The sequence below is a fragment of the Myxocyprinus asiaticus genome, chromosome 24 (genome assembly GCF_019703515.2).
Source record: "Myxocyprinus asiaticus isolate MX2 ecotype Aquarium Trade chromosome 24, UBuf_Myxa_2, whole genome shotgun sequence".
Classification (NCBI taxonomy): domain Eukaryota; kingdom Metazoa; phylum Chordata; class Actinopteri; order Cypriniformes; family Catostomidae; genus Myxocyprinus; species Myxocyprinus asiaticus.
Window position 1 is genome coordinate 499,797 of NC_059367.1, and position 16,541 is coordinate 516,337.

The 16,541-nt window shown below is 41.3% G+C and overlaps 2 protein-coding genes across 2 annotated transcripts in view; both read left to right on the top strand.

Annotated features, from left to right (window-relative positions):
* The window catches only part of LOC127414543 (dmX-like protein 1), a 59,904-nt gene that overhangs the window by 32,503 nt on the left and 10,860 nt on the right, over positions 1–16,541 (top strand). Inside the window, exons 21-34 of the mRNA XM_051652645.1 lie at positions 574–743; positions 1,520–1,617; positions 1,709–1,874; positions 2,072–2,315; positions 6,626–7,677; positions 10,044–10,232; positions 10,311–10,387; positions 12,724–12,845; positions 12,940–13,182; positions 15,427–15,602; positions 15,690–15,838; positions 15,916–16,001; positions 16,092–16,293; positions 16,410–16,527. Coding sequence (XP_051508605.1) covers positions 574–743; positions 1,520–1,617; positions 1,709–1,874; positions 2,072–2,315; positions 6,626–7,677; positions 10,044–10,232; positions 10,311–10,387; positions 12,724–12,845; positions 12,940–13,182; positions 15,427–15,602; positions 15,690–15,838; positions 15,916–16,001; positions 16,092–16,293; positions 16,410–16,527 — 3,092 coding nt within the window. The remainder of the gene's footprint in view (positions 1–573; positions 744–1,519; positions 1,618–1,708; positions 1,875–2,071; positions 2,316–6,625; positions 7,678–10,043; positions 10,233–10,310; positions 10,388–12,723; positions 12,846–12,939; positions 13,183–15,426; positions 15,603–15,689; positions 15,839–15,915; positions 16,002–16,091; positions 16,294–16,409; positions 16,528–16,541) is intronic.
* LOC127414575 (protein-lysine 6-oxidase-like) overlaps positions 1–16,541 on the top strand; it is a 134,796-nt gene that overhangs the window by 9,798 nt on the left and 108,457 nt on the right. The gene's annotated exons all lie outside the window — the stretch shown is intronic.

Consider the following 16,541-nt stretch of genomic DNA (forward strand, 5'->3'; position numbering starts at 1 on the left):
CTCGGATCTTACAACGAACGGTCTTGTTGTGTGCGCACTCCTGTGAAAGGCCGAGACTAGTCCCAGATGCTACGACAGTTTTCACAACTGCTTGATATCTAGACGTCTTGTCGTCATGTATGCGAACTGTCCCGACGAGCGAAAGACGGACAATGAGCCAATGAAATAAAAAGAGAGGGCAAGAGGAGGACAAGGTATTAGGAAGCAGAAGACAAAAAACAATTAGAATATAATAACTTTAACAAGCGAATACATTTGTGATTGGATCACCCAAAACTCATCTTAATACCAGGAGAACACATGGTCTCAGTTGGGGACAAATGGTCGTTTAGTCGATACACTATAGTCCTGAAGTGTTCGCACTAGCATGGCGAAAACCGGACTGTGAGTCGCAGGATGCCGACTGCAAGCCATGTAGTGTTCGCTTGGCTTAAAGTGAAAAGTCTTCCCAGATATAAGAATATATGTGTTTGGGTGTCCACACACTTTTGGCCATGTAGTGTTTTTAGTGTTAATTTGAGGGTTTTGAAAGTTCTTCAGCCTGTCATTAACTGAGGTTCTACTGGTCTCCAGGATTGTCCACCTGTCATTATGCCTGGGCGTTTCACTCTGAGGCTGAAGAAGAGTTACTCAACATGCTCCCAGCTCTACAGAAAGGAGAGGCGATGTGGCCGGAGCTCAGAGCCATGGGTGTGGGCTGGTGGCTCAGGAGCACCAATAAGCTTCGCAGATGCATTGAGAAGGTTTGAAGGAACTGACTGAAAATTATTAAACGTCTGGAATAATATGGTCGAACCTCAAACTTCATGTTTTGCTTGCAGAATACAATGATTATTTATTGTCCCATATTTTTCAGACACCTTTCTGCCATTTTGAATGCATTCTTATGCCATTCTTACCCTACATTTTCTCGGATCATCTCTCACAAACATAAGCAATTGGATTGGCACCATTATCCAGATATACCCTAATGATGTCCAGTTACCCTGAATATATAACTGAATATACCGTATATACTTTCCTGACATATAATCAGGAAACTACCTCTACCTGTTCCATTGCACACCATCTAGCTGTTTTTGAATGCAAGAATGCGCCCTGTGTGAATGCCCCCTTAAAGCTAAAGTGTGTCGTTTCTGCCCCACTAGCGTCACCAAACAGAATTGCAAAAATAAACATTGTTTTTGGAACCAGCCACTGCTGCGCATCTTCCTCAACAGCTTTAAGAATACACCCAGATTGGTTGAACAAACACAAAATCCTGCCCCAAACTCGTGCCATTGGTTGTGCTGATTTCGGGGAAATAAATCTACAAATGGTTTACTTCTAACTGTCTCTGCATATGAAGCTGAAATAGGAGGCTTGACATTTTCTTGACACACATCTGCTTTAATATTGCTCTCTGCAAGTAAACGCTGATCACATGACTTATGTCTATGTGTTTTTTTTAAGGTTAATTTTCTTTAATTACTGAAACACAATTCTGTTTAATAATCAGCAATGTTGTATCTTCTACCAGGTAGCAAAAGCTTCTTATCAGAGGAACAATGATCCGTTAGACGCAGCCTTGTTTTATCTTGCCATGAAGAAGAAAGCTGTAGTTTGGGGACTGTACAGGTGAGTGATAAAGCATGATTCACAGGTATATACTGTAGTGTCACCTGACAGCATGACTTCAGTTCACTGAGATCTTCTGTGTGTGTTGAAGGTCTCAGCACAATGTGAAGATGACCGCGTTCTTCAGCAATAACTTCAGTGAGGATCGTTGGAGGAAGGCAGCGCTGAAAAACGCCTTCTCATTGCTCGGAAAACAACGTTTCCAACATTCTGCTGCTTTCTTTCTGCTGGCCGGATCCCTCAGAGATGCAGTTGAAGTAAAACATTCTTAGAAATATCACTATTTCTCATGTGTTGATTTGTTTGTCCTTGTGACAGCAGTTGTGTGTCGATAAATGCTCTTTTTGGAATGAACTCTTCTCTCAAAAGATCAAGGAAAATGAGTTGTTGCGTTGTTATATTCTCATAAGATCTGTTTGTGTAAGTGTTTAATGTCTTCCACACATGGTCATAGGTTTGCATAGAGAAGCTACAGGATCTTCAGCTGGCTCTGGTCATCTGTCGGCTATATGAATCAGAGTTTGACATGTCCCGCACCTACAAAAGAATCCTGCAGAGACACGTTCTGGGTCATGACCATCAGATCCCAGCACATCAGGACCCGTTCTTACGCAGCATGGCCTACTGGGTGTTAGATGACTACAGCAGTGCGCTGGACACTCTGCTTGAACAGCCCAAAACAGAGAGGGCCAGTCAAGGTGAGTTATGATTAGAAGTTTTAACACTAGAGCTTTCAGTGCAGATCAAACGAAATCAACACAAGTTGGGAATCTGGAGTTCGGTTCTTGAGGACTCAACTGTTGAGCAGTTTGGCCTGATTGGTTGAAATGAACTGGTATTGATTACATATCTGCATCCCTCACAATGCATCTGCAGCTGACAGACACACATGCTGTTCTGTGTGAGTTATGTTTAGAAGAATAACCAAAGGGACTAGAAATGTAAAAAGTTTTTAATGTTGCCAGTTGAGAACAGCTGTGGTCACACTTCACTTCCCTGCGTACCAAAGTTACATTTTGGTGATAAGACGTGTAACCAATAGAAGATGAAAACGTTGCACACAGACCTCTTGGTTCAATTCAAAGAATGCATATTTCAAAGCTGCATGTTTTTATTGTTGCAAGCAAGTGACTAGACTGTCACGTCATTTTTATTTGTATAGCGCCTTTCACAACACACATCCTTTCAAAGCAGCTTTACAGAAAATGAAACCGTAATATCTATAATATCTTAGAGTCATCATTGTGTAGTTTGAAAATATGATTGTAAATTGTGTTTAAAAATATGTAATTAAATAATAATTGTATTTATAACCCCAGTGAGCAAGCCGAAGGCGACTGGTGGGGCGTGTGGAGGCAAATGTATATTTAAAAAAAAAAATTTCTCCCCAATTTGGAATGCCCAATTCCCAATCCGGTCTAAGTCCTCATGGTGGTGTAGTGACTCGCCTCAATCCGGGTGGTGGAGGATGAATCTCAGTTGCCTTCGTGTCTCAGACCGTCAATCTGCGCATCTTATCACGTGACTTGTTGAGCGCGTTACCGTGGAGACGTAGCGCGTGTGGAGGCTTCACGCTATTCTCCGCGGCATCCACGCACAACTCACCACGCGCCCCACCGAGAGCGAGAACCACATTATAGCGACCACGAGGAGGTAACACCATGTGACTCCACCCTCCCTAGCAACCGGGCCAATTTGGTTGCTTAGGAGACCTGGCTGGAGTCACTCAGCACGCTCTGGATTCAAACTCGCGACTCCAGGGGTGGTAGTCAGTGTCTTTACTCGCTGAGATACCCAGGCCCCCCTAGACTGTATATTTTAACAATTTGAACATAATATTATTTAGGGGTGGGTGATATGACCAAAATCTTAAATCACGATATGATTTTTATATCATGATAACAGTGTATCACGATATTGTACAAGTTTTCTGGAAAATCCATAAAAATAGGTTTGTATATGAAAGAACCATACTGTAATGTTTATTTTTTTGAAACTGAATTAAATGGTCTACTTTATAAATTAAAAGTTTCTACTAAACTACTTTATTTGGAACTGGACAAAAATGCTAAATGATGACAAATTTCAGTTTGATATGCTGTTGACCAATATTATTAATGTTATGAACTCAAGAAACACAAGATCTTCTCAAAACAATGCAACAAAGAAAATAATAAATACAGTAAGTCAAAAAAATATCCAACGAAAATTTTTGTTTGACTGAATTAATGCGGAGCACGTCTTTTGGCTTTCATAATATTCTTTGCGTGCTTCATTCTGAGGTGGTAAAACAGATTGCTTGTATAAGAAGTGATTGTTGTGCGACACAGTTTTCAGATTCAGTGTTCCCATGCGTCCTGGAAAACCTGGATTTTTGCAATGCAGTTTTCCAGTCTTTGAAAAGTCATGGAAAATTTAGAAAAATACCTAAATGTCCTGGAAATTAATTATTTGTCATGGAAAATATTTAAGTGTAATAAAACTGTTTGACTGTTCCGCTAAAAAGGTTTTTGTTACATGTAGAAAAAACATGGTAACGATGGGGACTCGGGATAGGTGTCAAATACACACGTTTCATTTTTTTACTGTTGGCGGCTGTGCATTGTGAAACAACATCAGCGGTTTACTGTCATAAACAACACAAGTACATTCTGTGCTCATCTGCTGTCATCTCTGCTTTGCTCCGATTAAATAGTTGAAGTGTCAATATATTGCAAAATATGATTTTTTTTTTGGATTTGATGGCTGTAGTGTTAACTACAAAAACAGTTGAGTTGTAAACTTTAGATAATGACAGCGGTCGGAATGCTGCTAAATAAGGCGGAAATGCATCATCACGGTCTGTGAAAAGGGTCCATTAAACCAGTGGGTCTCAAACAGGGGGCCGGAACCCACTAGGGGGCCTCAGCACACTTCCAAGGGGGCCTCAAGATGACTTAATTTAAAATAAGAAATATTAAAATAATTATAATAATACAACTGAATTAAAATGCAAAAAAAATACTTTAAGATGTACTGTATGCCTGCAAATTATAAATGGACTCTTTCTGAAACTTCATTTCTGAATGATTAATTATTTTAATTAGACACATTTAGCTTCGGGCGAGGGGGCCTTCAAGTATTGTCTTGGACAGTGGGGAGCCTTGGAGTCAAAAAGTTTGAGAACCACTGCATTAAACCACAATTTAATTAAATAAATATTTAATCTGCATGTGCGGCACACTTCAAAATGAATGTGTGAAGCCGGCCGCTCATACACTGAAAACGTTGTGATCATTATGTGTGCTCTGAAGCGTTCAGCACATACAGACTATATTTTAATAATTAAATCTCAGCTTTTTAGGGTTTAATAATCACACTGGGAGGTGAGAAACTACCATCAAAAACACACAGAAGGGGGCCTGGGTAGCTCAGTGAGTAAAGACGCGAGTTCGAATTCAGGGTGTGCTGAGCGACTCCAGCAAGGTCTCCTAGGGAGGGTGGAGTCACATGGGGTAACCTCCTCGTGGTCTCTATAATGTGGTTCTCGCTCTCAGTGGGGCGCATGGTGAGTTGTGCGTGGATGCCGTGGAGAATAGCGTAAAGCCTCCACACGCGCTACGTCTCCGCAGTAACGCGCTCAACAAGCCACGTGATAAGATGCGTGGAATGACAGTCTCAGATGCGGAGGCAACTGAGATTCGTCTTCCGCCACCCGGATTGAGGCGAGTCACTACGCCACCACGAGGACTTAGAGCGCATTGGAAGGGGGGGGGGGGGGGGGGGGGGGGTATTTTTTAAAATTGTATTTGATTAAAAAAAAGGGGGGGGCAGAAAAGAAAAAATAAAAGCTCGATTTAAATGGACATGGGGAAAAAAAGACAAAAATATTGTACTACTGTATAGTAATGTTTACAATAATTAATAATTAATAATAATAATAATAACAATGCATTAAAGGAATATCTCACTTCTGTGATGTTCTGTTGTGCAGCACTTCATTTGACAAATATGAAAAATGCAATATATAAAAAATAAATTAATTTAAATAATTGTTTAATTTCAATAAAGTTTTAATGAATTAATTAAAAATCATTTTGATGATAAAATGTAATTAAGCTGTCGAATACGTAAATTCATAAAAATAACATCCATTAACCACAATAAACACCATGACCTCTCGTGTGTATTTTCTTAAATATTGCACCTGTTGGGCACATAAAATATCTTGGAAAACTGTGCCTTGGAAAGAGTGGAAACTCTGAGATTAAATTTTTCTGCTCTGTGTTAGCTTTTATGAACCTACACCACAGATGTCATACCTGTTTTAATAACGAGCTCCTCTTCATTTTCTTAATTTGTTTGGGAGTCGTCCCGTTCTGTGGAGATGTCTCTCTCCATTAGGGATTCACTGGGTCAAAAATGATTGAGTAGCGTGAGTGAAACACGAATGCACGTGTCAGATGAGAAGCATATTTAGCGCTTTTGAAGCGCCGATCACGAGATGAATGTCATTGAATTTTCTTGGGCGGCAGAAGAACAATTTTCAATGCTGGAAAACCCTGTCCATGTTTCTTCAAGTCTCACGTGAAGCCCCGCCCACTGATCGGTACACACACACCACACACATGGATATTTACATTTCACGATATACACGACATGATAAAATCTCTATCGATTGACACTTTATATTGTCGCCACCATATATATTGTCATATCGCTCAGCCCTAATATTATTTGTGATTTATTATTTTTAACTAGAAGCCCTCAGGTATGACATCATATCCTGACAATAAATTTGCATGCTTGAAGCCACGGCTTTACAGTTGTAAACATTTGCCACTAGTACTCACTGTGCTGGTCATGTTGATGAAACAAATGTACCACAGTTAAAAACCAAATACTGTGAAGAGAGACCTGTGTGAAGACAATCTAATCTTAAGGCTGGTCTTTGTTATGTTCTGAAATGTTCTTTTCCCTCTTAAGTGCTTCCATAACGATGCAATCAAATCTTTGTGTGTTGTTTCAGGAAGCACAGCCACATCTCCCTGTAACCCTGACGTCTTCAACTTCTACACGTACCTCAAAACTCACCCGCTGCTGCTCCGTCGACAATTCAGCTCTTCAGATAAAGCTAAAGTGGGTCTGACTGCAGAGGGTCGTATGAGCGACTCCATCAGCCTCATCGAGAGAAGACTGTTCTTCAGTGCTGCTTATGCTCATTTACAGGCCGGCTGTCCCATGCTCGCTTTAGAGGTCCTCTCCAAAATGCCAACAGTTGTTAAACGATCAAAAATACACCTCAGCCAGGAGAACTCGTCCCTGTCATTGAATAACTCTAAAGATCTTGAGAAGCACAAGGATCAGGCCTCGCCTCTGGACTGGTCTCAGCCGGTTCTCAATGGTTTTGAGTCCATGTCTGATATTCTGTCTTCACCCATAGAGCACAGTCAATCTGATTCCGTGCTGAGTTTTGATTGGAGTCAGCACTCCGTGACCCTGCAGGATGAACCGCTGGAGCTGAAGTGGGACAGTGAAAAAGAGGACTCTGATGAAGAGGAATCAGGACTGGCGATGAAGACCATCCACCCCGAGAACAACAGCATCCCTCAGGAGACTCCTGACGCAGCGTCCACCTCCACAGATCACGTGTCCGAAGAGTCTCTCGCCCTGACGGACGACATCCTCGCCGCTCGGCTGAAGTTCAGCTCCTGTCTGAAGATCCTCACCACAGAGTTACGGACGCTCTCCACAGGCTACGAGCTGGACGGAGGGAAACTGCGCCATCAGCTATGTCACTGGCTGGAGCGAGAGGTGGCGGCCCTGCAGAGGTGCTGCGGGTACAACCCGTTTCTCCAGCAGCTGTCTGAAGGCATCTCGGCAGACCTTGGTCAGAACGGCATTGGAGATGATCTGGAGCTGCAGAGCAGGGAAGTCCAGCACAGACGCAGACTCTGGCTGAAGAGGAACCAGCCGCTACTGCGCATCTTCCTCAGTTACTGCAGTTTGCATGGGTCACATGGAGGTGGTCTGGCTTCGGTTAGGATGGAGCTCATTCTGCTGCTGCAGGAGTCTCAGCAGGTAACACGGGTTTGTTACAGTTTTCCTGAAATGTCCTCCTGGTTCTTTGAGACTTGTCCCTTTGATCCTATAGTCATTGTGTTGCAGCCCTTATTAGTTTCGGCCTGTCTCGTCAGTCCAAACTAAGTTACACACTCAGTCCAAAGTAAGCTACACAAACTTTACGAAGGTTTTTGTACTTCAAAAATGAACAAAGTGGCGTTGATGAGTTAGCAGGTTGGTGTATGAAACTGGTGTAACTGTGCAAACAGAACAAATAGAAATTATTATGCCATTACTCTGTATGTTGACTTGAAGAGGTTTCATTCAAGCTGTCAAACCACAAAAAGACACACTTGTAACTGAAAATACACTGATGAGCCAAAACATTATGACCACCTGCCTGATATAATGTTGGTCCGCTAAACAGCGCCGACTCTCAAAGCATGGACTCTACAAGACCCCTGAAAGTGTCCTGTGGGATCTGGCACCAAGACATTAGCAGCAGATCCTTCAAGTCCTGTAAGTTGCACAAGTTGCAAGAGTGCCCATGATGACCCCTGTCCACCTTCGAAAGCACCTACAATGGGCACGTGAGCGTCTAGACCTTGGAGCAGTGGAAGAAGGTTGCTTGGTCCGATGAGTCCTGTTTTCTTTTACATCACGTGGATGGCTGTGGATGTGTGTGCCTTTTACCTGGGGAAGAAATGGCACCAGGATGCACTGTGGGAAGATGTCAAGCCAAGTAGGGAGTGTGATGCTCCGGGCAATGTTCTGCTGGAAAACCCTGGGTCCGGCCATTCATGTGGATGTCAATTTGACACGTACAACCTACCTAAACATCGTTGCAGACCAGGTACACCCCTTGGTTTGCAAAGATGGCAGTGGCCTCTTTCAGCAGGATAATGCGCTCTACCACACTGCACACATTGTTTGGGAATGGTTTGAGGAACATGATGAGGAGTTCAAGGTGTTGCCCTGGCCTCCAAATTCCCCAGAACTCAATCCGATTGAGCATCTGTGGGATGTGCTGGACCAACAAGTCCGTTCAACGGCGGCTCCACCTCGCAACTTACATGAGTTAAAGGATCTGCTGCTAATGTCTTGGTGCCAGATACCACAAGTATACCTACAAGTGGTCTTGTAGAGGCCATACCTCGGCGGGTCGGCGCTGTTTTGACAGCATGTGGAGGACCAACCGCATATTAGGCAGGTGGTCATAATGTTTTGGTTCATCTATGTATTTGCCGTGGTCTCCTATTCATCGCTACACAAGTTCACTCTGTTATCGTTTACTTCCACATTCCAAACACGGATATGTGAAAAGGGTCTATTGATGGAGTTGTGCATTCACCGGCACCGAAGCGGTTAAATACTCTAAAATGAGTTGTATTCACTCCGCATCTGTTGTCACATCTCTGACAGTGATGGTATTTAAAATTGAAGCCATTTGCTCTTCTCTACAGTTAATTTATTCAAGCTAACAAACTACAGACATCGGGAAACTTTCCTGAGGTTAATGTACCATTAGGTAAAAAGTTGTTTATATCGTCGACGTCTTCCTGCAGTTGAAACTCTCATTTACTGATTACATTAAGAGATGATCATTTCATCCATTTGCACTGTGTCTTTCAGCATCACATCTGATGTTCATTCATGTGTTTTTTCCTGCTGTAAAGAGCAGCGCTGATTGGAGGAGAGATGCTTTGCTGGGCTCCTTTCTAAACTGACAGCAGCTGAAGCACACCGCATTAAAGAGAATAAAAGTTGAGACTTAAGAAAAGAACACCCAAAACAATGAAATTGTCAGATTTCAAATTTGTCCAAAAACGAACCATTGTGATTTCCGACTCATTTTAATAAGAACACGTCACAAATATCTGTTCATGTTTGATATTAGGTTTACTGAAGATGTTCTGTGAACTTTTGTACATGTTTTCTTCTTTTGGTTTGGTGCAGTGATGTAAGGTGTGTGGGCAGCATCAGGACGCATTACTATTTACACCATGAATGTTATGTGGTCACATGTGTTTCTGACTACCTCTGAACATGTTTTGAGTGATCAGATATTTAGTTTTGTGTCTCGAATCACAGCAACAGATGTTAATACCAGGTGTAAATGGAGTCTTTCCCCATATGCGACTTCAGAGGATATTTTAAAATGTCATTCTGAGATTACCTGTTATTATCATCAGATATTCAAATGATATTCGTTGAAACACAAACGCACGGCGTTTTCTCCTCCTGTCAGTTAAATTGATGACGTGATTGTTTGTCTACTGATGGTCTGCTATTAGTTTCATTCTGCTACTATGGAATATTTCATTTGACTGTATGAATTATCCATGTGTTTGCTCTGATGAATGTTCATCTGTGTGTTTTATCAGGATGACAGTCTTCAGATGTGTGTTCCCGCTCAACCGCTCATCTCAGTTCCTCTTCTGCTCGCCTGGAGCGCCAGCTCTAAAACAGTGGTGGCCAATCCCATAGTACACCTGACTAATCTCACCCATGACATACTGCACACAATCAACACACTGGACTCGCCGCCACACCCTGATGTCATCAGTAATGAGGTACAGAGGTTTGTGACAAAGTATGATGATGTCATTATAGTTGTGACATCTCAGTAATGTGTGTTTGTGTTGTGACAGATCTATGTGATGCACACACTGGCAGCATCCCTGTCGGCCTGCATATATCAGTGTCTCTGTGACGGACACAGTTACAGGTGAGCACACAGGAACATGAGCATCAGCAAATCAGTTTCACTGTGTGTGCGGTGTGAACAGCTTTAGTGACCTACTTTTGGTCTCTCACTGATGTGATTTTATGTTACAGAGACTTTTTCTCCATTTGGAACATTTGCTTCTTGCTCATATTTGAAACTCATAATCGCTTAGAGACTGATGAGTGTAAATATGTGAGTCTCATAATGACCAATTGACCTTTGAATGTGACAGTCACATGACATGTGCTCGCCCCAGCCCGACGCGTGACATTTTGAGAGAGAGAGCAGAGTTTTTGGACAAACAAATGTGATCTTTTGTGTGGCCTGTTTGCCTATTTATACTCCGTCTTGGTAGATTAATTTGCATCGAATGATTTGCGCATTAACCAAGAGTGTCTGAAACATGTAGACCCAACATGTTCAAAAAAATGTTTAATTAATTGATTAATTAAACAGGGTTCCAACGGGTCATTAAAAAGTCTTAAAATGTCATACATTCAGTTTAAAAAGTCTTTAATATATAAATATTCATATAAAAATATCTTATCATTTAAAGAGGACTTAAATTTGAAGACTGAAAGACAGGAATCGCCATATGGCCTAATGTGATTATTATAGTGCAGAAGGCTGTGATGTAATTAAACATATACATAGTCTGCATGTGCTGCAAACTTCAGTGATGACGCAGCACTGTTGCACATTCTTCAAACATGCGTGCGGCTCGTGATACAGTGTTCTCAGCAGTTTAAGAGCAATTCACAGTCAGTGTGTGCCAGACATTTATGACAAGCGATTGCTGATGATCTACTGTTGATGAAATACGGCTCATATTTGTTATATGACAGTGTTTATATTTATCTGTTTGTCTGAGCGGCTGGGAGCACATACATTTCAAAATAAGAGTCCATGGTGTATTTTGGGCTTTTTTTATGTTTAAAAGTCTCATGTTATGCACCAAATCTTCTTTTTTTCCGGTTATTATTGGTATTTTTGTTGCACAATAAACTGCATCAGGGATTTCATTCAGTTTGTGCTCTACGTCATAGTAAGGAAAGACTCGGAGCGTTTTTTAACTCATTCAATATACAGTATATAACTGGTTATCAGCTTTCTTCCAACACCTTAATATCAGTATCAACAAAATCCAATATTATTCAGCCTAATTCGTGAATATTGATATTTTGGTATATAAACCAATTTTTATATGTTAATATAACTTATGAGGTAAGAATCTCTAAGTGTAAAACTGTTTGTGGAAAACATTTTTTTTTTTTTCTCCCCAATGTGGAATGCCCAATTCCCAATGCGCTCAAGTCCTCGTGGTGGCGTAGTGACTCGCCTCAATCCGGGTGGCGGAGGACGAATCTCAGTTGCCTCCGCGTCTGAAACCGTCAGTCCGCGCATCTTATCACGTGGCTTGTTGAGCGCATTACCATGGAGACATAGCACATGTGGAGGCTTCACGCTATTCTCCGTGGCATCCACGCACAACTCACCACACGCCCCACCGAGAGCGAGAACCACATTATAGTGACCACGAGGAGGTTACCCCATGTGACTCTACCCTCCCTAGCAACCGGACCAATTTGGTTGCTTAGGAGACCGGGCTGTGGTAGTCAGCGTCTTTACTCGCTGAGATACCCAGAACCTCTGTGGAAAACGTTTCTTGAGTATTTTAAACACTCTGCTTAAGTAAAAGAATCAATGATACATGGTTTATTTTCAGATTGTGTGGGTTTGTTCTGGTTTGGACATACAGTATTATCTTTACATTTGATTTTAAAATTGGTGCAGCGGTTGGAATTCTGTAATCATTGACTCACCCTCGTGTCGTTCCAACTCTGTATGATTTTTTCTTCCGTGGAACACAAAAGGAGATGACAAAGCTCTTTTCCTGGGGTTGTCATGCTCAAAAAGGACAAAAAACACCATAAATGCACCATGAAAGTGTCATAAGTTGTTATTCTCTGTAAATATTCCACACTGCCAAAGTATTTGCAGTTTCAAACTTGCCATGTCAAGGTGCGTCATGACATGTTTTATATTTGGTTAATGACACCAAACGTATACATGTACTCTTATCGAAACATGACTCCGCAAGTTTGAATGTGCACATGTGCTAATGAGATTTGAGAACTACTTATTTGTGTTCCACAAAAGAAAGTAAGTCATGCACATTTGGAGACAACAAGAGGGTGAGTAAATGATGACAGAATTTTCATTTTTAGTGAAGTATACCTTAAAAGAATGATTTGGAGTTTTCAGTTGTCTCTTCATTTGATTGTTTGATCATCAAGGTGTAAATGTAATATTTCTTCCTCTTGTTTCCTCATCAGTCATGTAAATCCCTTCACGGGCGTCACCTATCAGAGCGTTCTGATTACCCATCAGCCCCCTGTGAAGAGCGTCAGTATGGAGGAAACAGTCCTGCCTAACACGTCTCCTGCGCAGTGGCCTGGTAAACCAGTGTGTGTCTGAACACAGAGCTGATTAACATCCTGAGACTGTTGACTGATGTGTGTGTGTGTGTGTGTGTGTGTGTGTGTGTGCAGGAGTGAGCGCACTGATGCGGCTGCTGACCTCTTCAGGAGAGGAGAATCAACTCGGACTGCCAGTGCTCTTGTGTGAGGTTCTCACCGCAGTCTTCCTCAGTCTGTTTGTTCACGGTCTGGCCACTCACTCCACACACGAGCTGTTCCGGATCGCAGCTCATCGGCTCAACGGCAAACTCTGGGTGGCCGTGTTTGGAGGCGGCGCTCGTATTCCTGTCCTGGAGAAGCCCAGTTCACCCGCAGGTGCTTAGCTGTTTACAGAAAATCTATCCGAGTTTTTTTTTTTTTTTTTTGACAAATGTGTTTAAAGTTAAATGATTATTTGTAGTGCCGCCTCTGAAAGATGCTACATTGATTTTAAAACTGATTGATTGACAGTTGTGGTGCACACTGAGATGAGTTTTACAGCAAGTAATAGTATATATATAAAAATGATATTTTTACCAAAAGAAAAGCAGTCTAAGAGAAATAACTGACAACCTCCAACTGAATAATTTCTAATGGACTGGATTTGGCCTGCGGGCCACCAGTTGAATAGGCTGTGCAGGTTATTGATTAATATTAACTAGTGCTGTCAGTTGACTAAAATTTTAAATCACGATTAATCCCAGATTTTAAAAGTGCTGAAATTTGACGCTACACCGATCAGCCACAACATTAAAAGCACCTGTTTAATACTGTGTAGGTCCCCCTCGTGCTACCAAAACAGTGCCAACCCGCATCTCAGAACAGCATTCAGAGATGATATTCTTCTCAGCACAATTGTACAGAGTGGTTATCTGAGTTACCGTAGACTTTATCAGTTCAAACCAGTCTGGCCATTCTCTGTTGACCTCTCTCATCAACAAGATGTTTCTGTCCACAGAACTGCCGCTCACTGGATGTTTTGTGTTTTTGGCACCATTCTGAGTAAATTCTAGAGACTGTTGTGTGTGAAAATCCCAGAAATACTCAAACCAGCCCATCTGGCACCAACAATCATGCCATGATCCAAATCACTGAGATTTCCCCATTCTGATGGTTGATGTGAACATTAACTGAAGCTCCTGACCCGTATCTGCATGATTTTATGCACTGCTGCCACACGATTGGCTGATTAGATAATCACATGGATGATTGTTGGTGCCAGATGAAAAAAGTAATCCACTACAAATTACAAATTACTTCTCTAAAAAGTGTAATCAGATTACTTTTCTGATTAATTCATCGCAAAATGTAATCACATTACTAATTACTTTTAAGTTACTTCCTAAAGCACTTTTCATACGTTAGGGTTGGGTACCTACGTTTTTGTTTTTCGAAAATAATGTATTTCTTCTTTGTTTATTCTTGCACACCCCTTCAGCTGTCACAGAAATGCAAATAGACATACATACTGTAAGAATTTATATTTGACATGTATTATACATAATTATTATTTTAGAAATATGTGAAATCCAAGTAATGTAGGTTACTTAAAAGTAATTACGTTAATTGAGTCAGTAACTGTAATCTAATTACAAGAATTTAAAATGTTAAGCATTTTATTAGTTTATTTGTAATCCCATTACATCCAATACTGCTCAGTATTTGCTATTATTTCATAAATTTATATACAACAAAGCAATCAAATGTTATAGCATTACAAAAATAATGTATCATAGTGTCCAAAAGCCTCTCCAAACAAATAAAATTTAATAATTGTACATAAGAACTAATTACACATGCAAACACAACAATGACTAAAGGTTTGTATAGCATGCAGACATGATTTTAGTCATGAGATTTCACAGAATGAGTTTCATTCTGTGTCATTTGAGTCATCATTGAGTCTGTGTCATGTATTTGGCGCCATCTCCTGGTGGTCATATGTAACATTGTGCTTCATGTGGATTATCTAATGATCTATGCACCTGATTATCTTGTGTGTGGACTGGTTTGAAAGATAATCTCCTCCTCTAAGTAATGATATGTGATATTTTATGTTCTCTTTATTTTTCCTGAAGTTATAAGTAAAAACGCAGCATATGAGCAACACCAACATAATTGTCAAACACATATAATTAGCTATTACTCATGATATTTTTGTCTGCGAGTAAAACAAATAGGCTGGTTGTATTTTACTCTTTGAGAGCTTTCCAACAACATATGACACATGACTATTTAATGAGTTTGATGTTTTTTCTGATTGCAATAATGTGTACAGTGCAATTTCTTTTAATAAATTATCAGAACTGAACACTTCTGATTTGTCTGCAAATTTCAAAGCACTTGTTCAGTTTTGGTCATAATGTCTACATGCATTGGAAAGTAGAGCTTCTAAACTTTCAAACGACACCTATTTTGTGTTGTTCAAGACTGTAGTTATTAATATTTTGAAAAAAAGATTCTCGTGGGCCCATCCGAGCTTAAAGGATTAAACTATTTTGTTAAGCTTCAGCTCAGTGCCGGTGCTGTTTTCTAGTAAAGTACGGTATATTCTTTAGTAAAGATGCTTGTGTGTTTTAGTGGAAGATGCAGAGCAGAAGCAGAGGCGTTTTCGGCTGCGCTCATCACGCAGTAACTCTAGAGAAGTTCCTGACAGTCCCATCAGTCCCAGACCTGTGACGGAGCAGGAAACATCTGTCTTTAAAGAGCGATTCGTGCCACCTGAACTCAGCATCTGGGATTACTTCATCGCAAAGGTTTTTTATTGTTTGTGTATTGTTTGTTTTTTTATGTATAATGGAAGTGTTAATGTGTGTAAACTGACGTGATTGTCCCGTGTGTAGCCGTATCTGCCTCCATCTGCCAGTCGAGTGGAGTATGACTCTGAGGAAAGCCAAAGTAGTGATGATGATGATGATGAAGAAGATGATGATGGTGATGCTTTTGATCTGAATTCTCCGCTGGAAGAACATTCCAACAATAACTCCTACAGGTGTGTGTGGGGTCATGTGATGAGCTGCACCTGTTCTGAGAGGCATGTTCTGATGTTCTACATGTCCTTCTGTTCAGCTGGTGTCTGATGCGTTTGGCTCTGGTGCAGATGATGCTGATGAACCTCAAGACCTTCTACCCAACAGCAGGGCATGACCTCTTAGGTAACCTCATTCATCTCCACATTAAAACTGCAACACATCAGCTCTATTTCCTGACTCCTGAGCCAGCTTTCTAACTGAACTGTGTCTCAGATCTGCCCGTGTGTTCTCCGCTGTGTCACGCGGCTCTGAAGACTCTTCAGCGCTGGGAGCAGCTCTTACTCAAGAGGCTGGAGATTTTCGGAGGTCCTCCGTCAAAGTACATCTCCACACAGCTGCTGGAGGGGAGCGTGTCATCTGGACCAGCCCTCCTCCGACACAAAGCCCTGTTTGAGCCCTCCAATACACCTTTCAAGTAAAACATTAGAGAGCTATTCTGTGTATGCAGTAATGCATGAGGTCTTTAAATGTGACCTTTGGTAAAGTGATAATTGTTTATTCTGAGTGTGTTAAATGTTGTTGCGGTCTCAGGTCTCGGCGGCGCTCGGCTCTGCCTGTTAAACGCCTGTGGCTATATCTGATCAAACAGGAGGAGATTCAGGAGACCTTCATACGAAACATCTTCACTAAGAAACGAGATCAGAATGAGGTATTTGAGCTGAC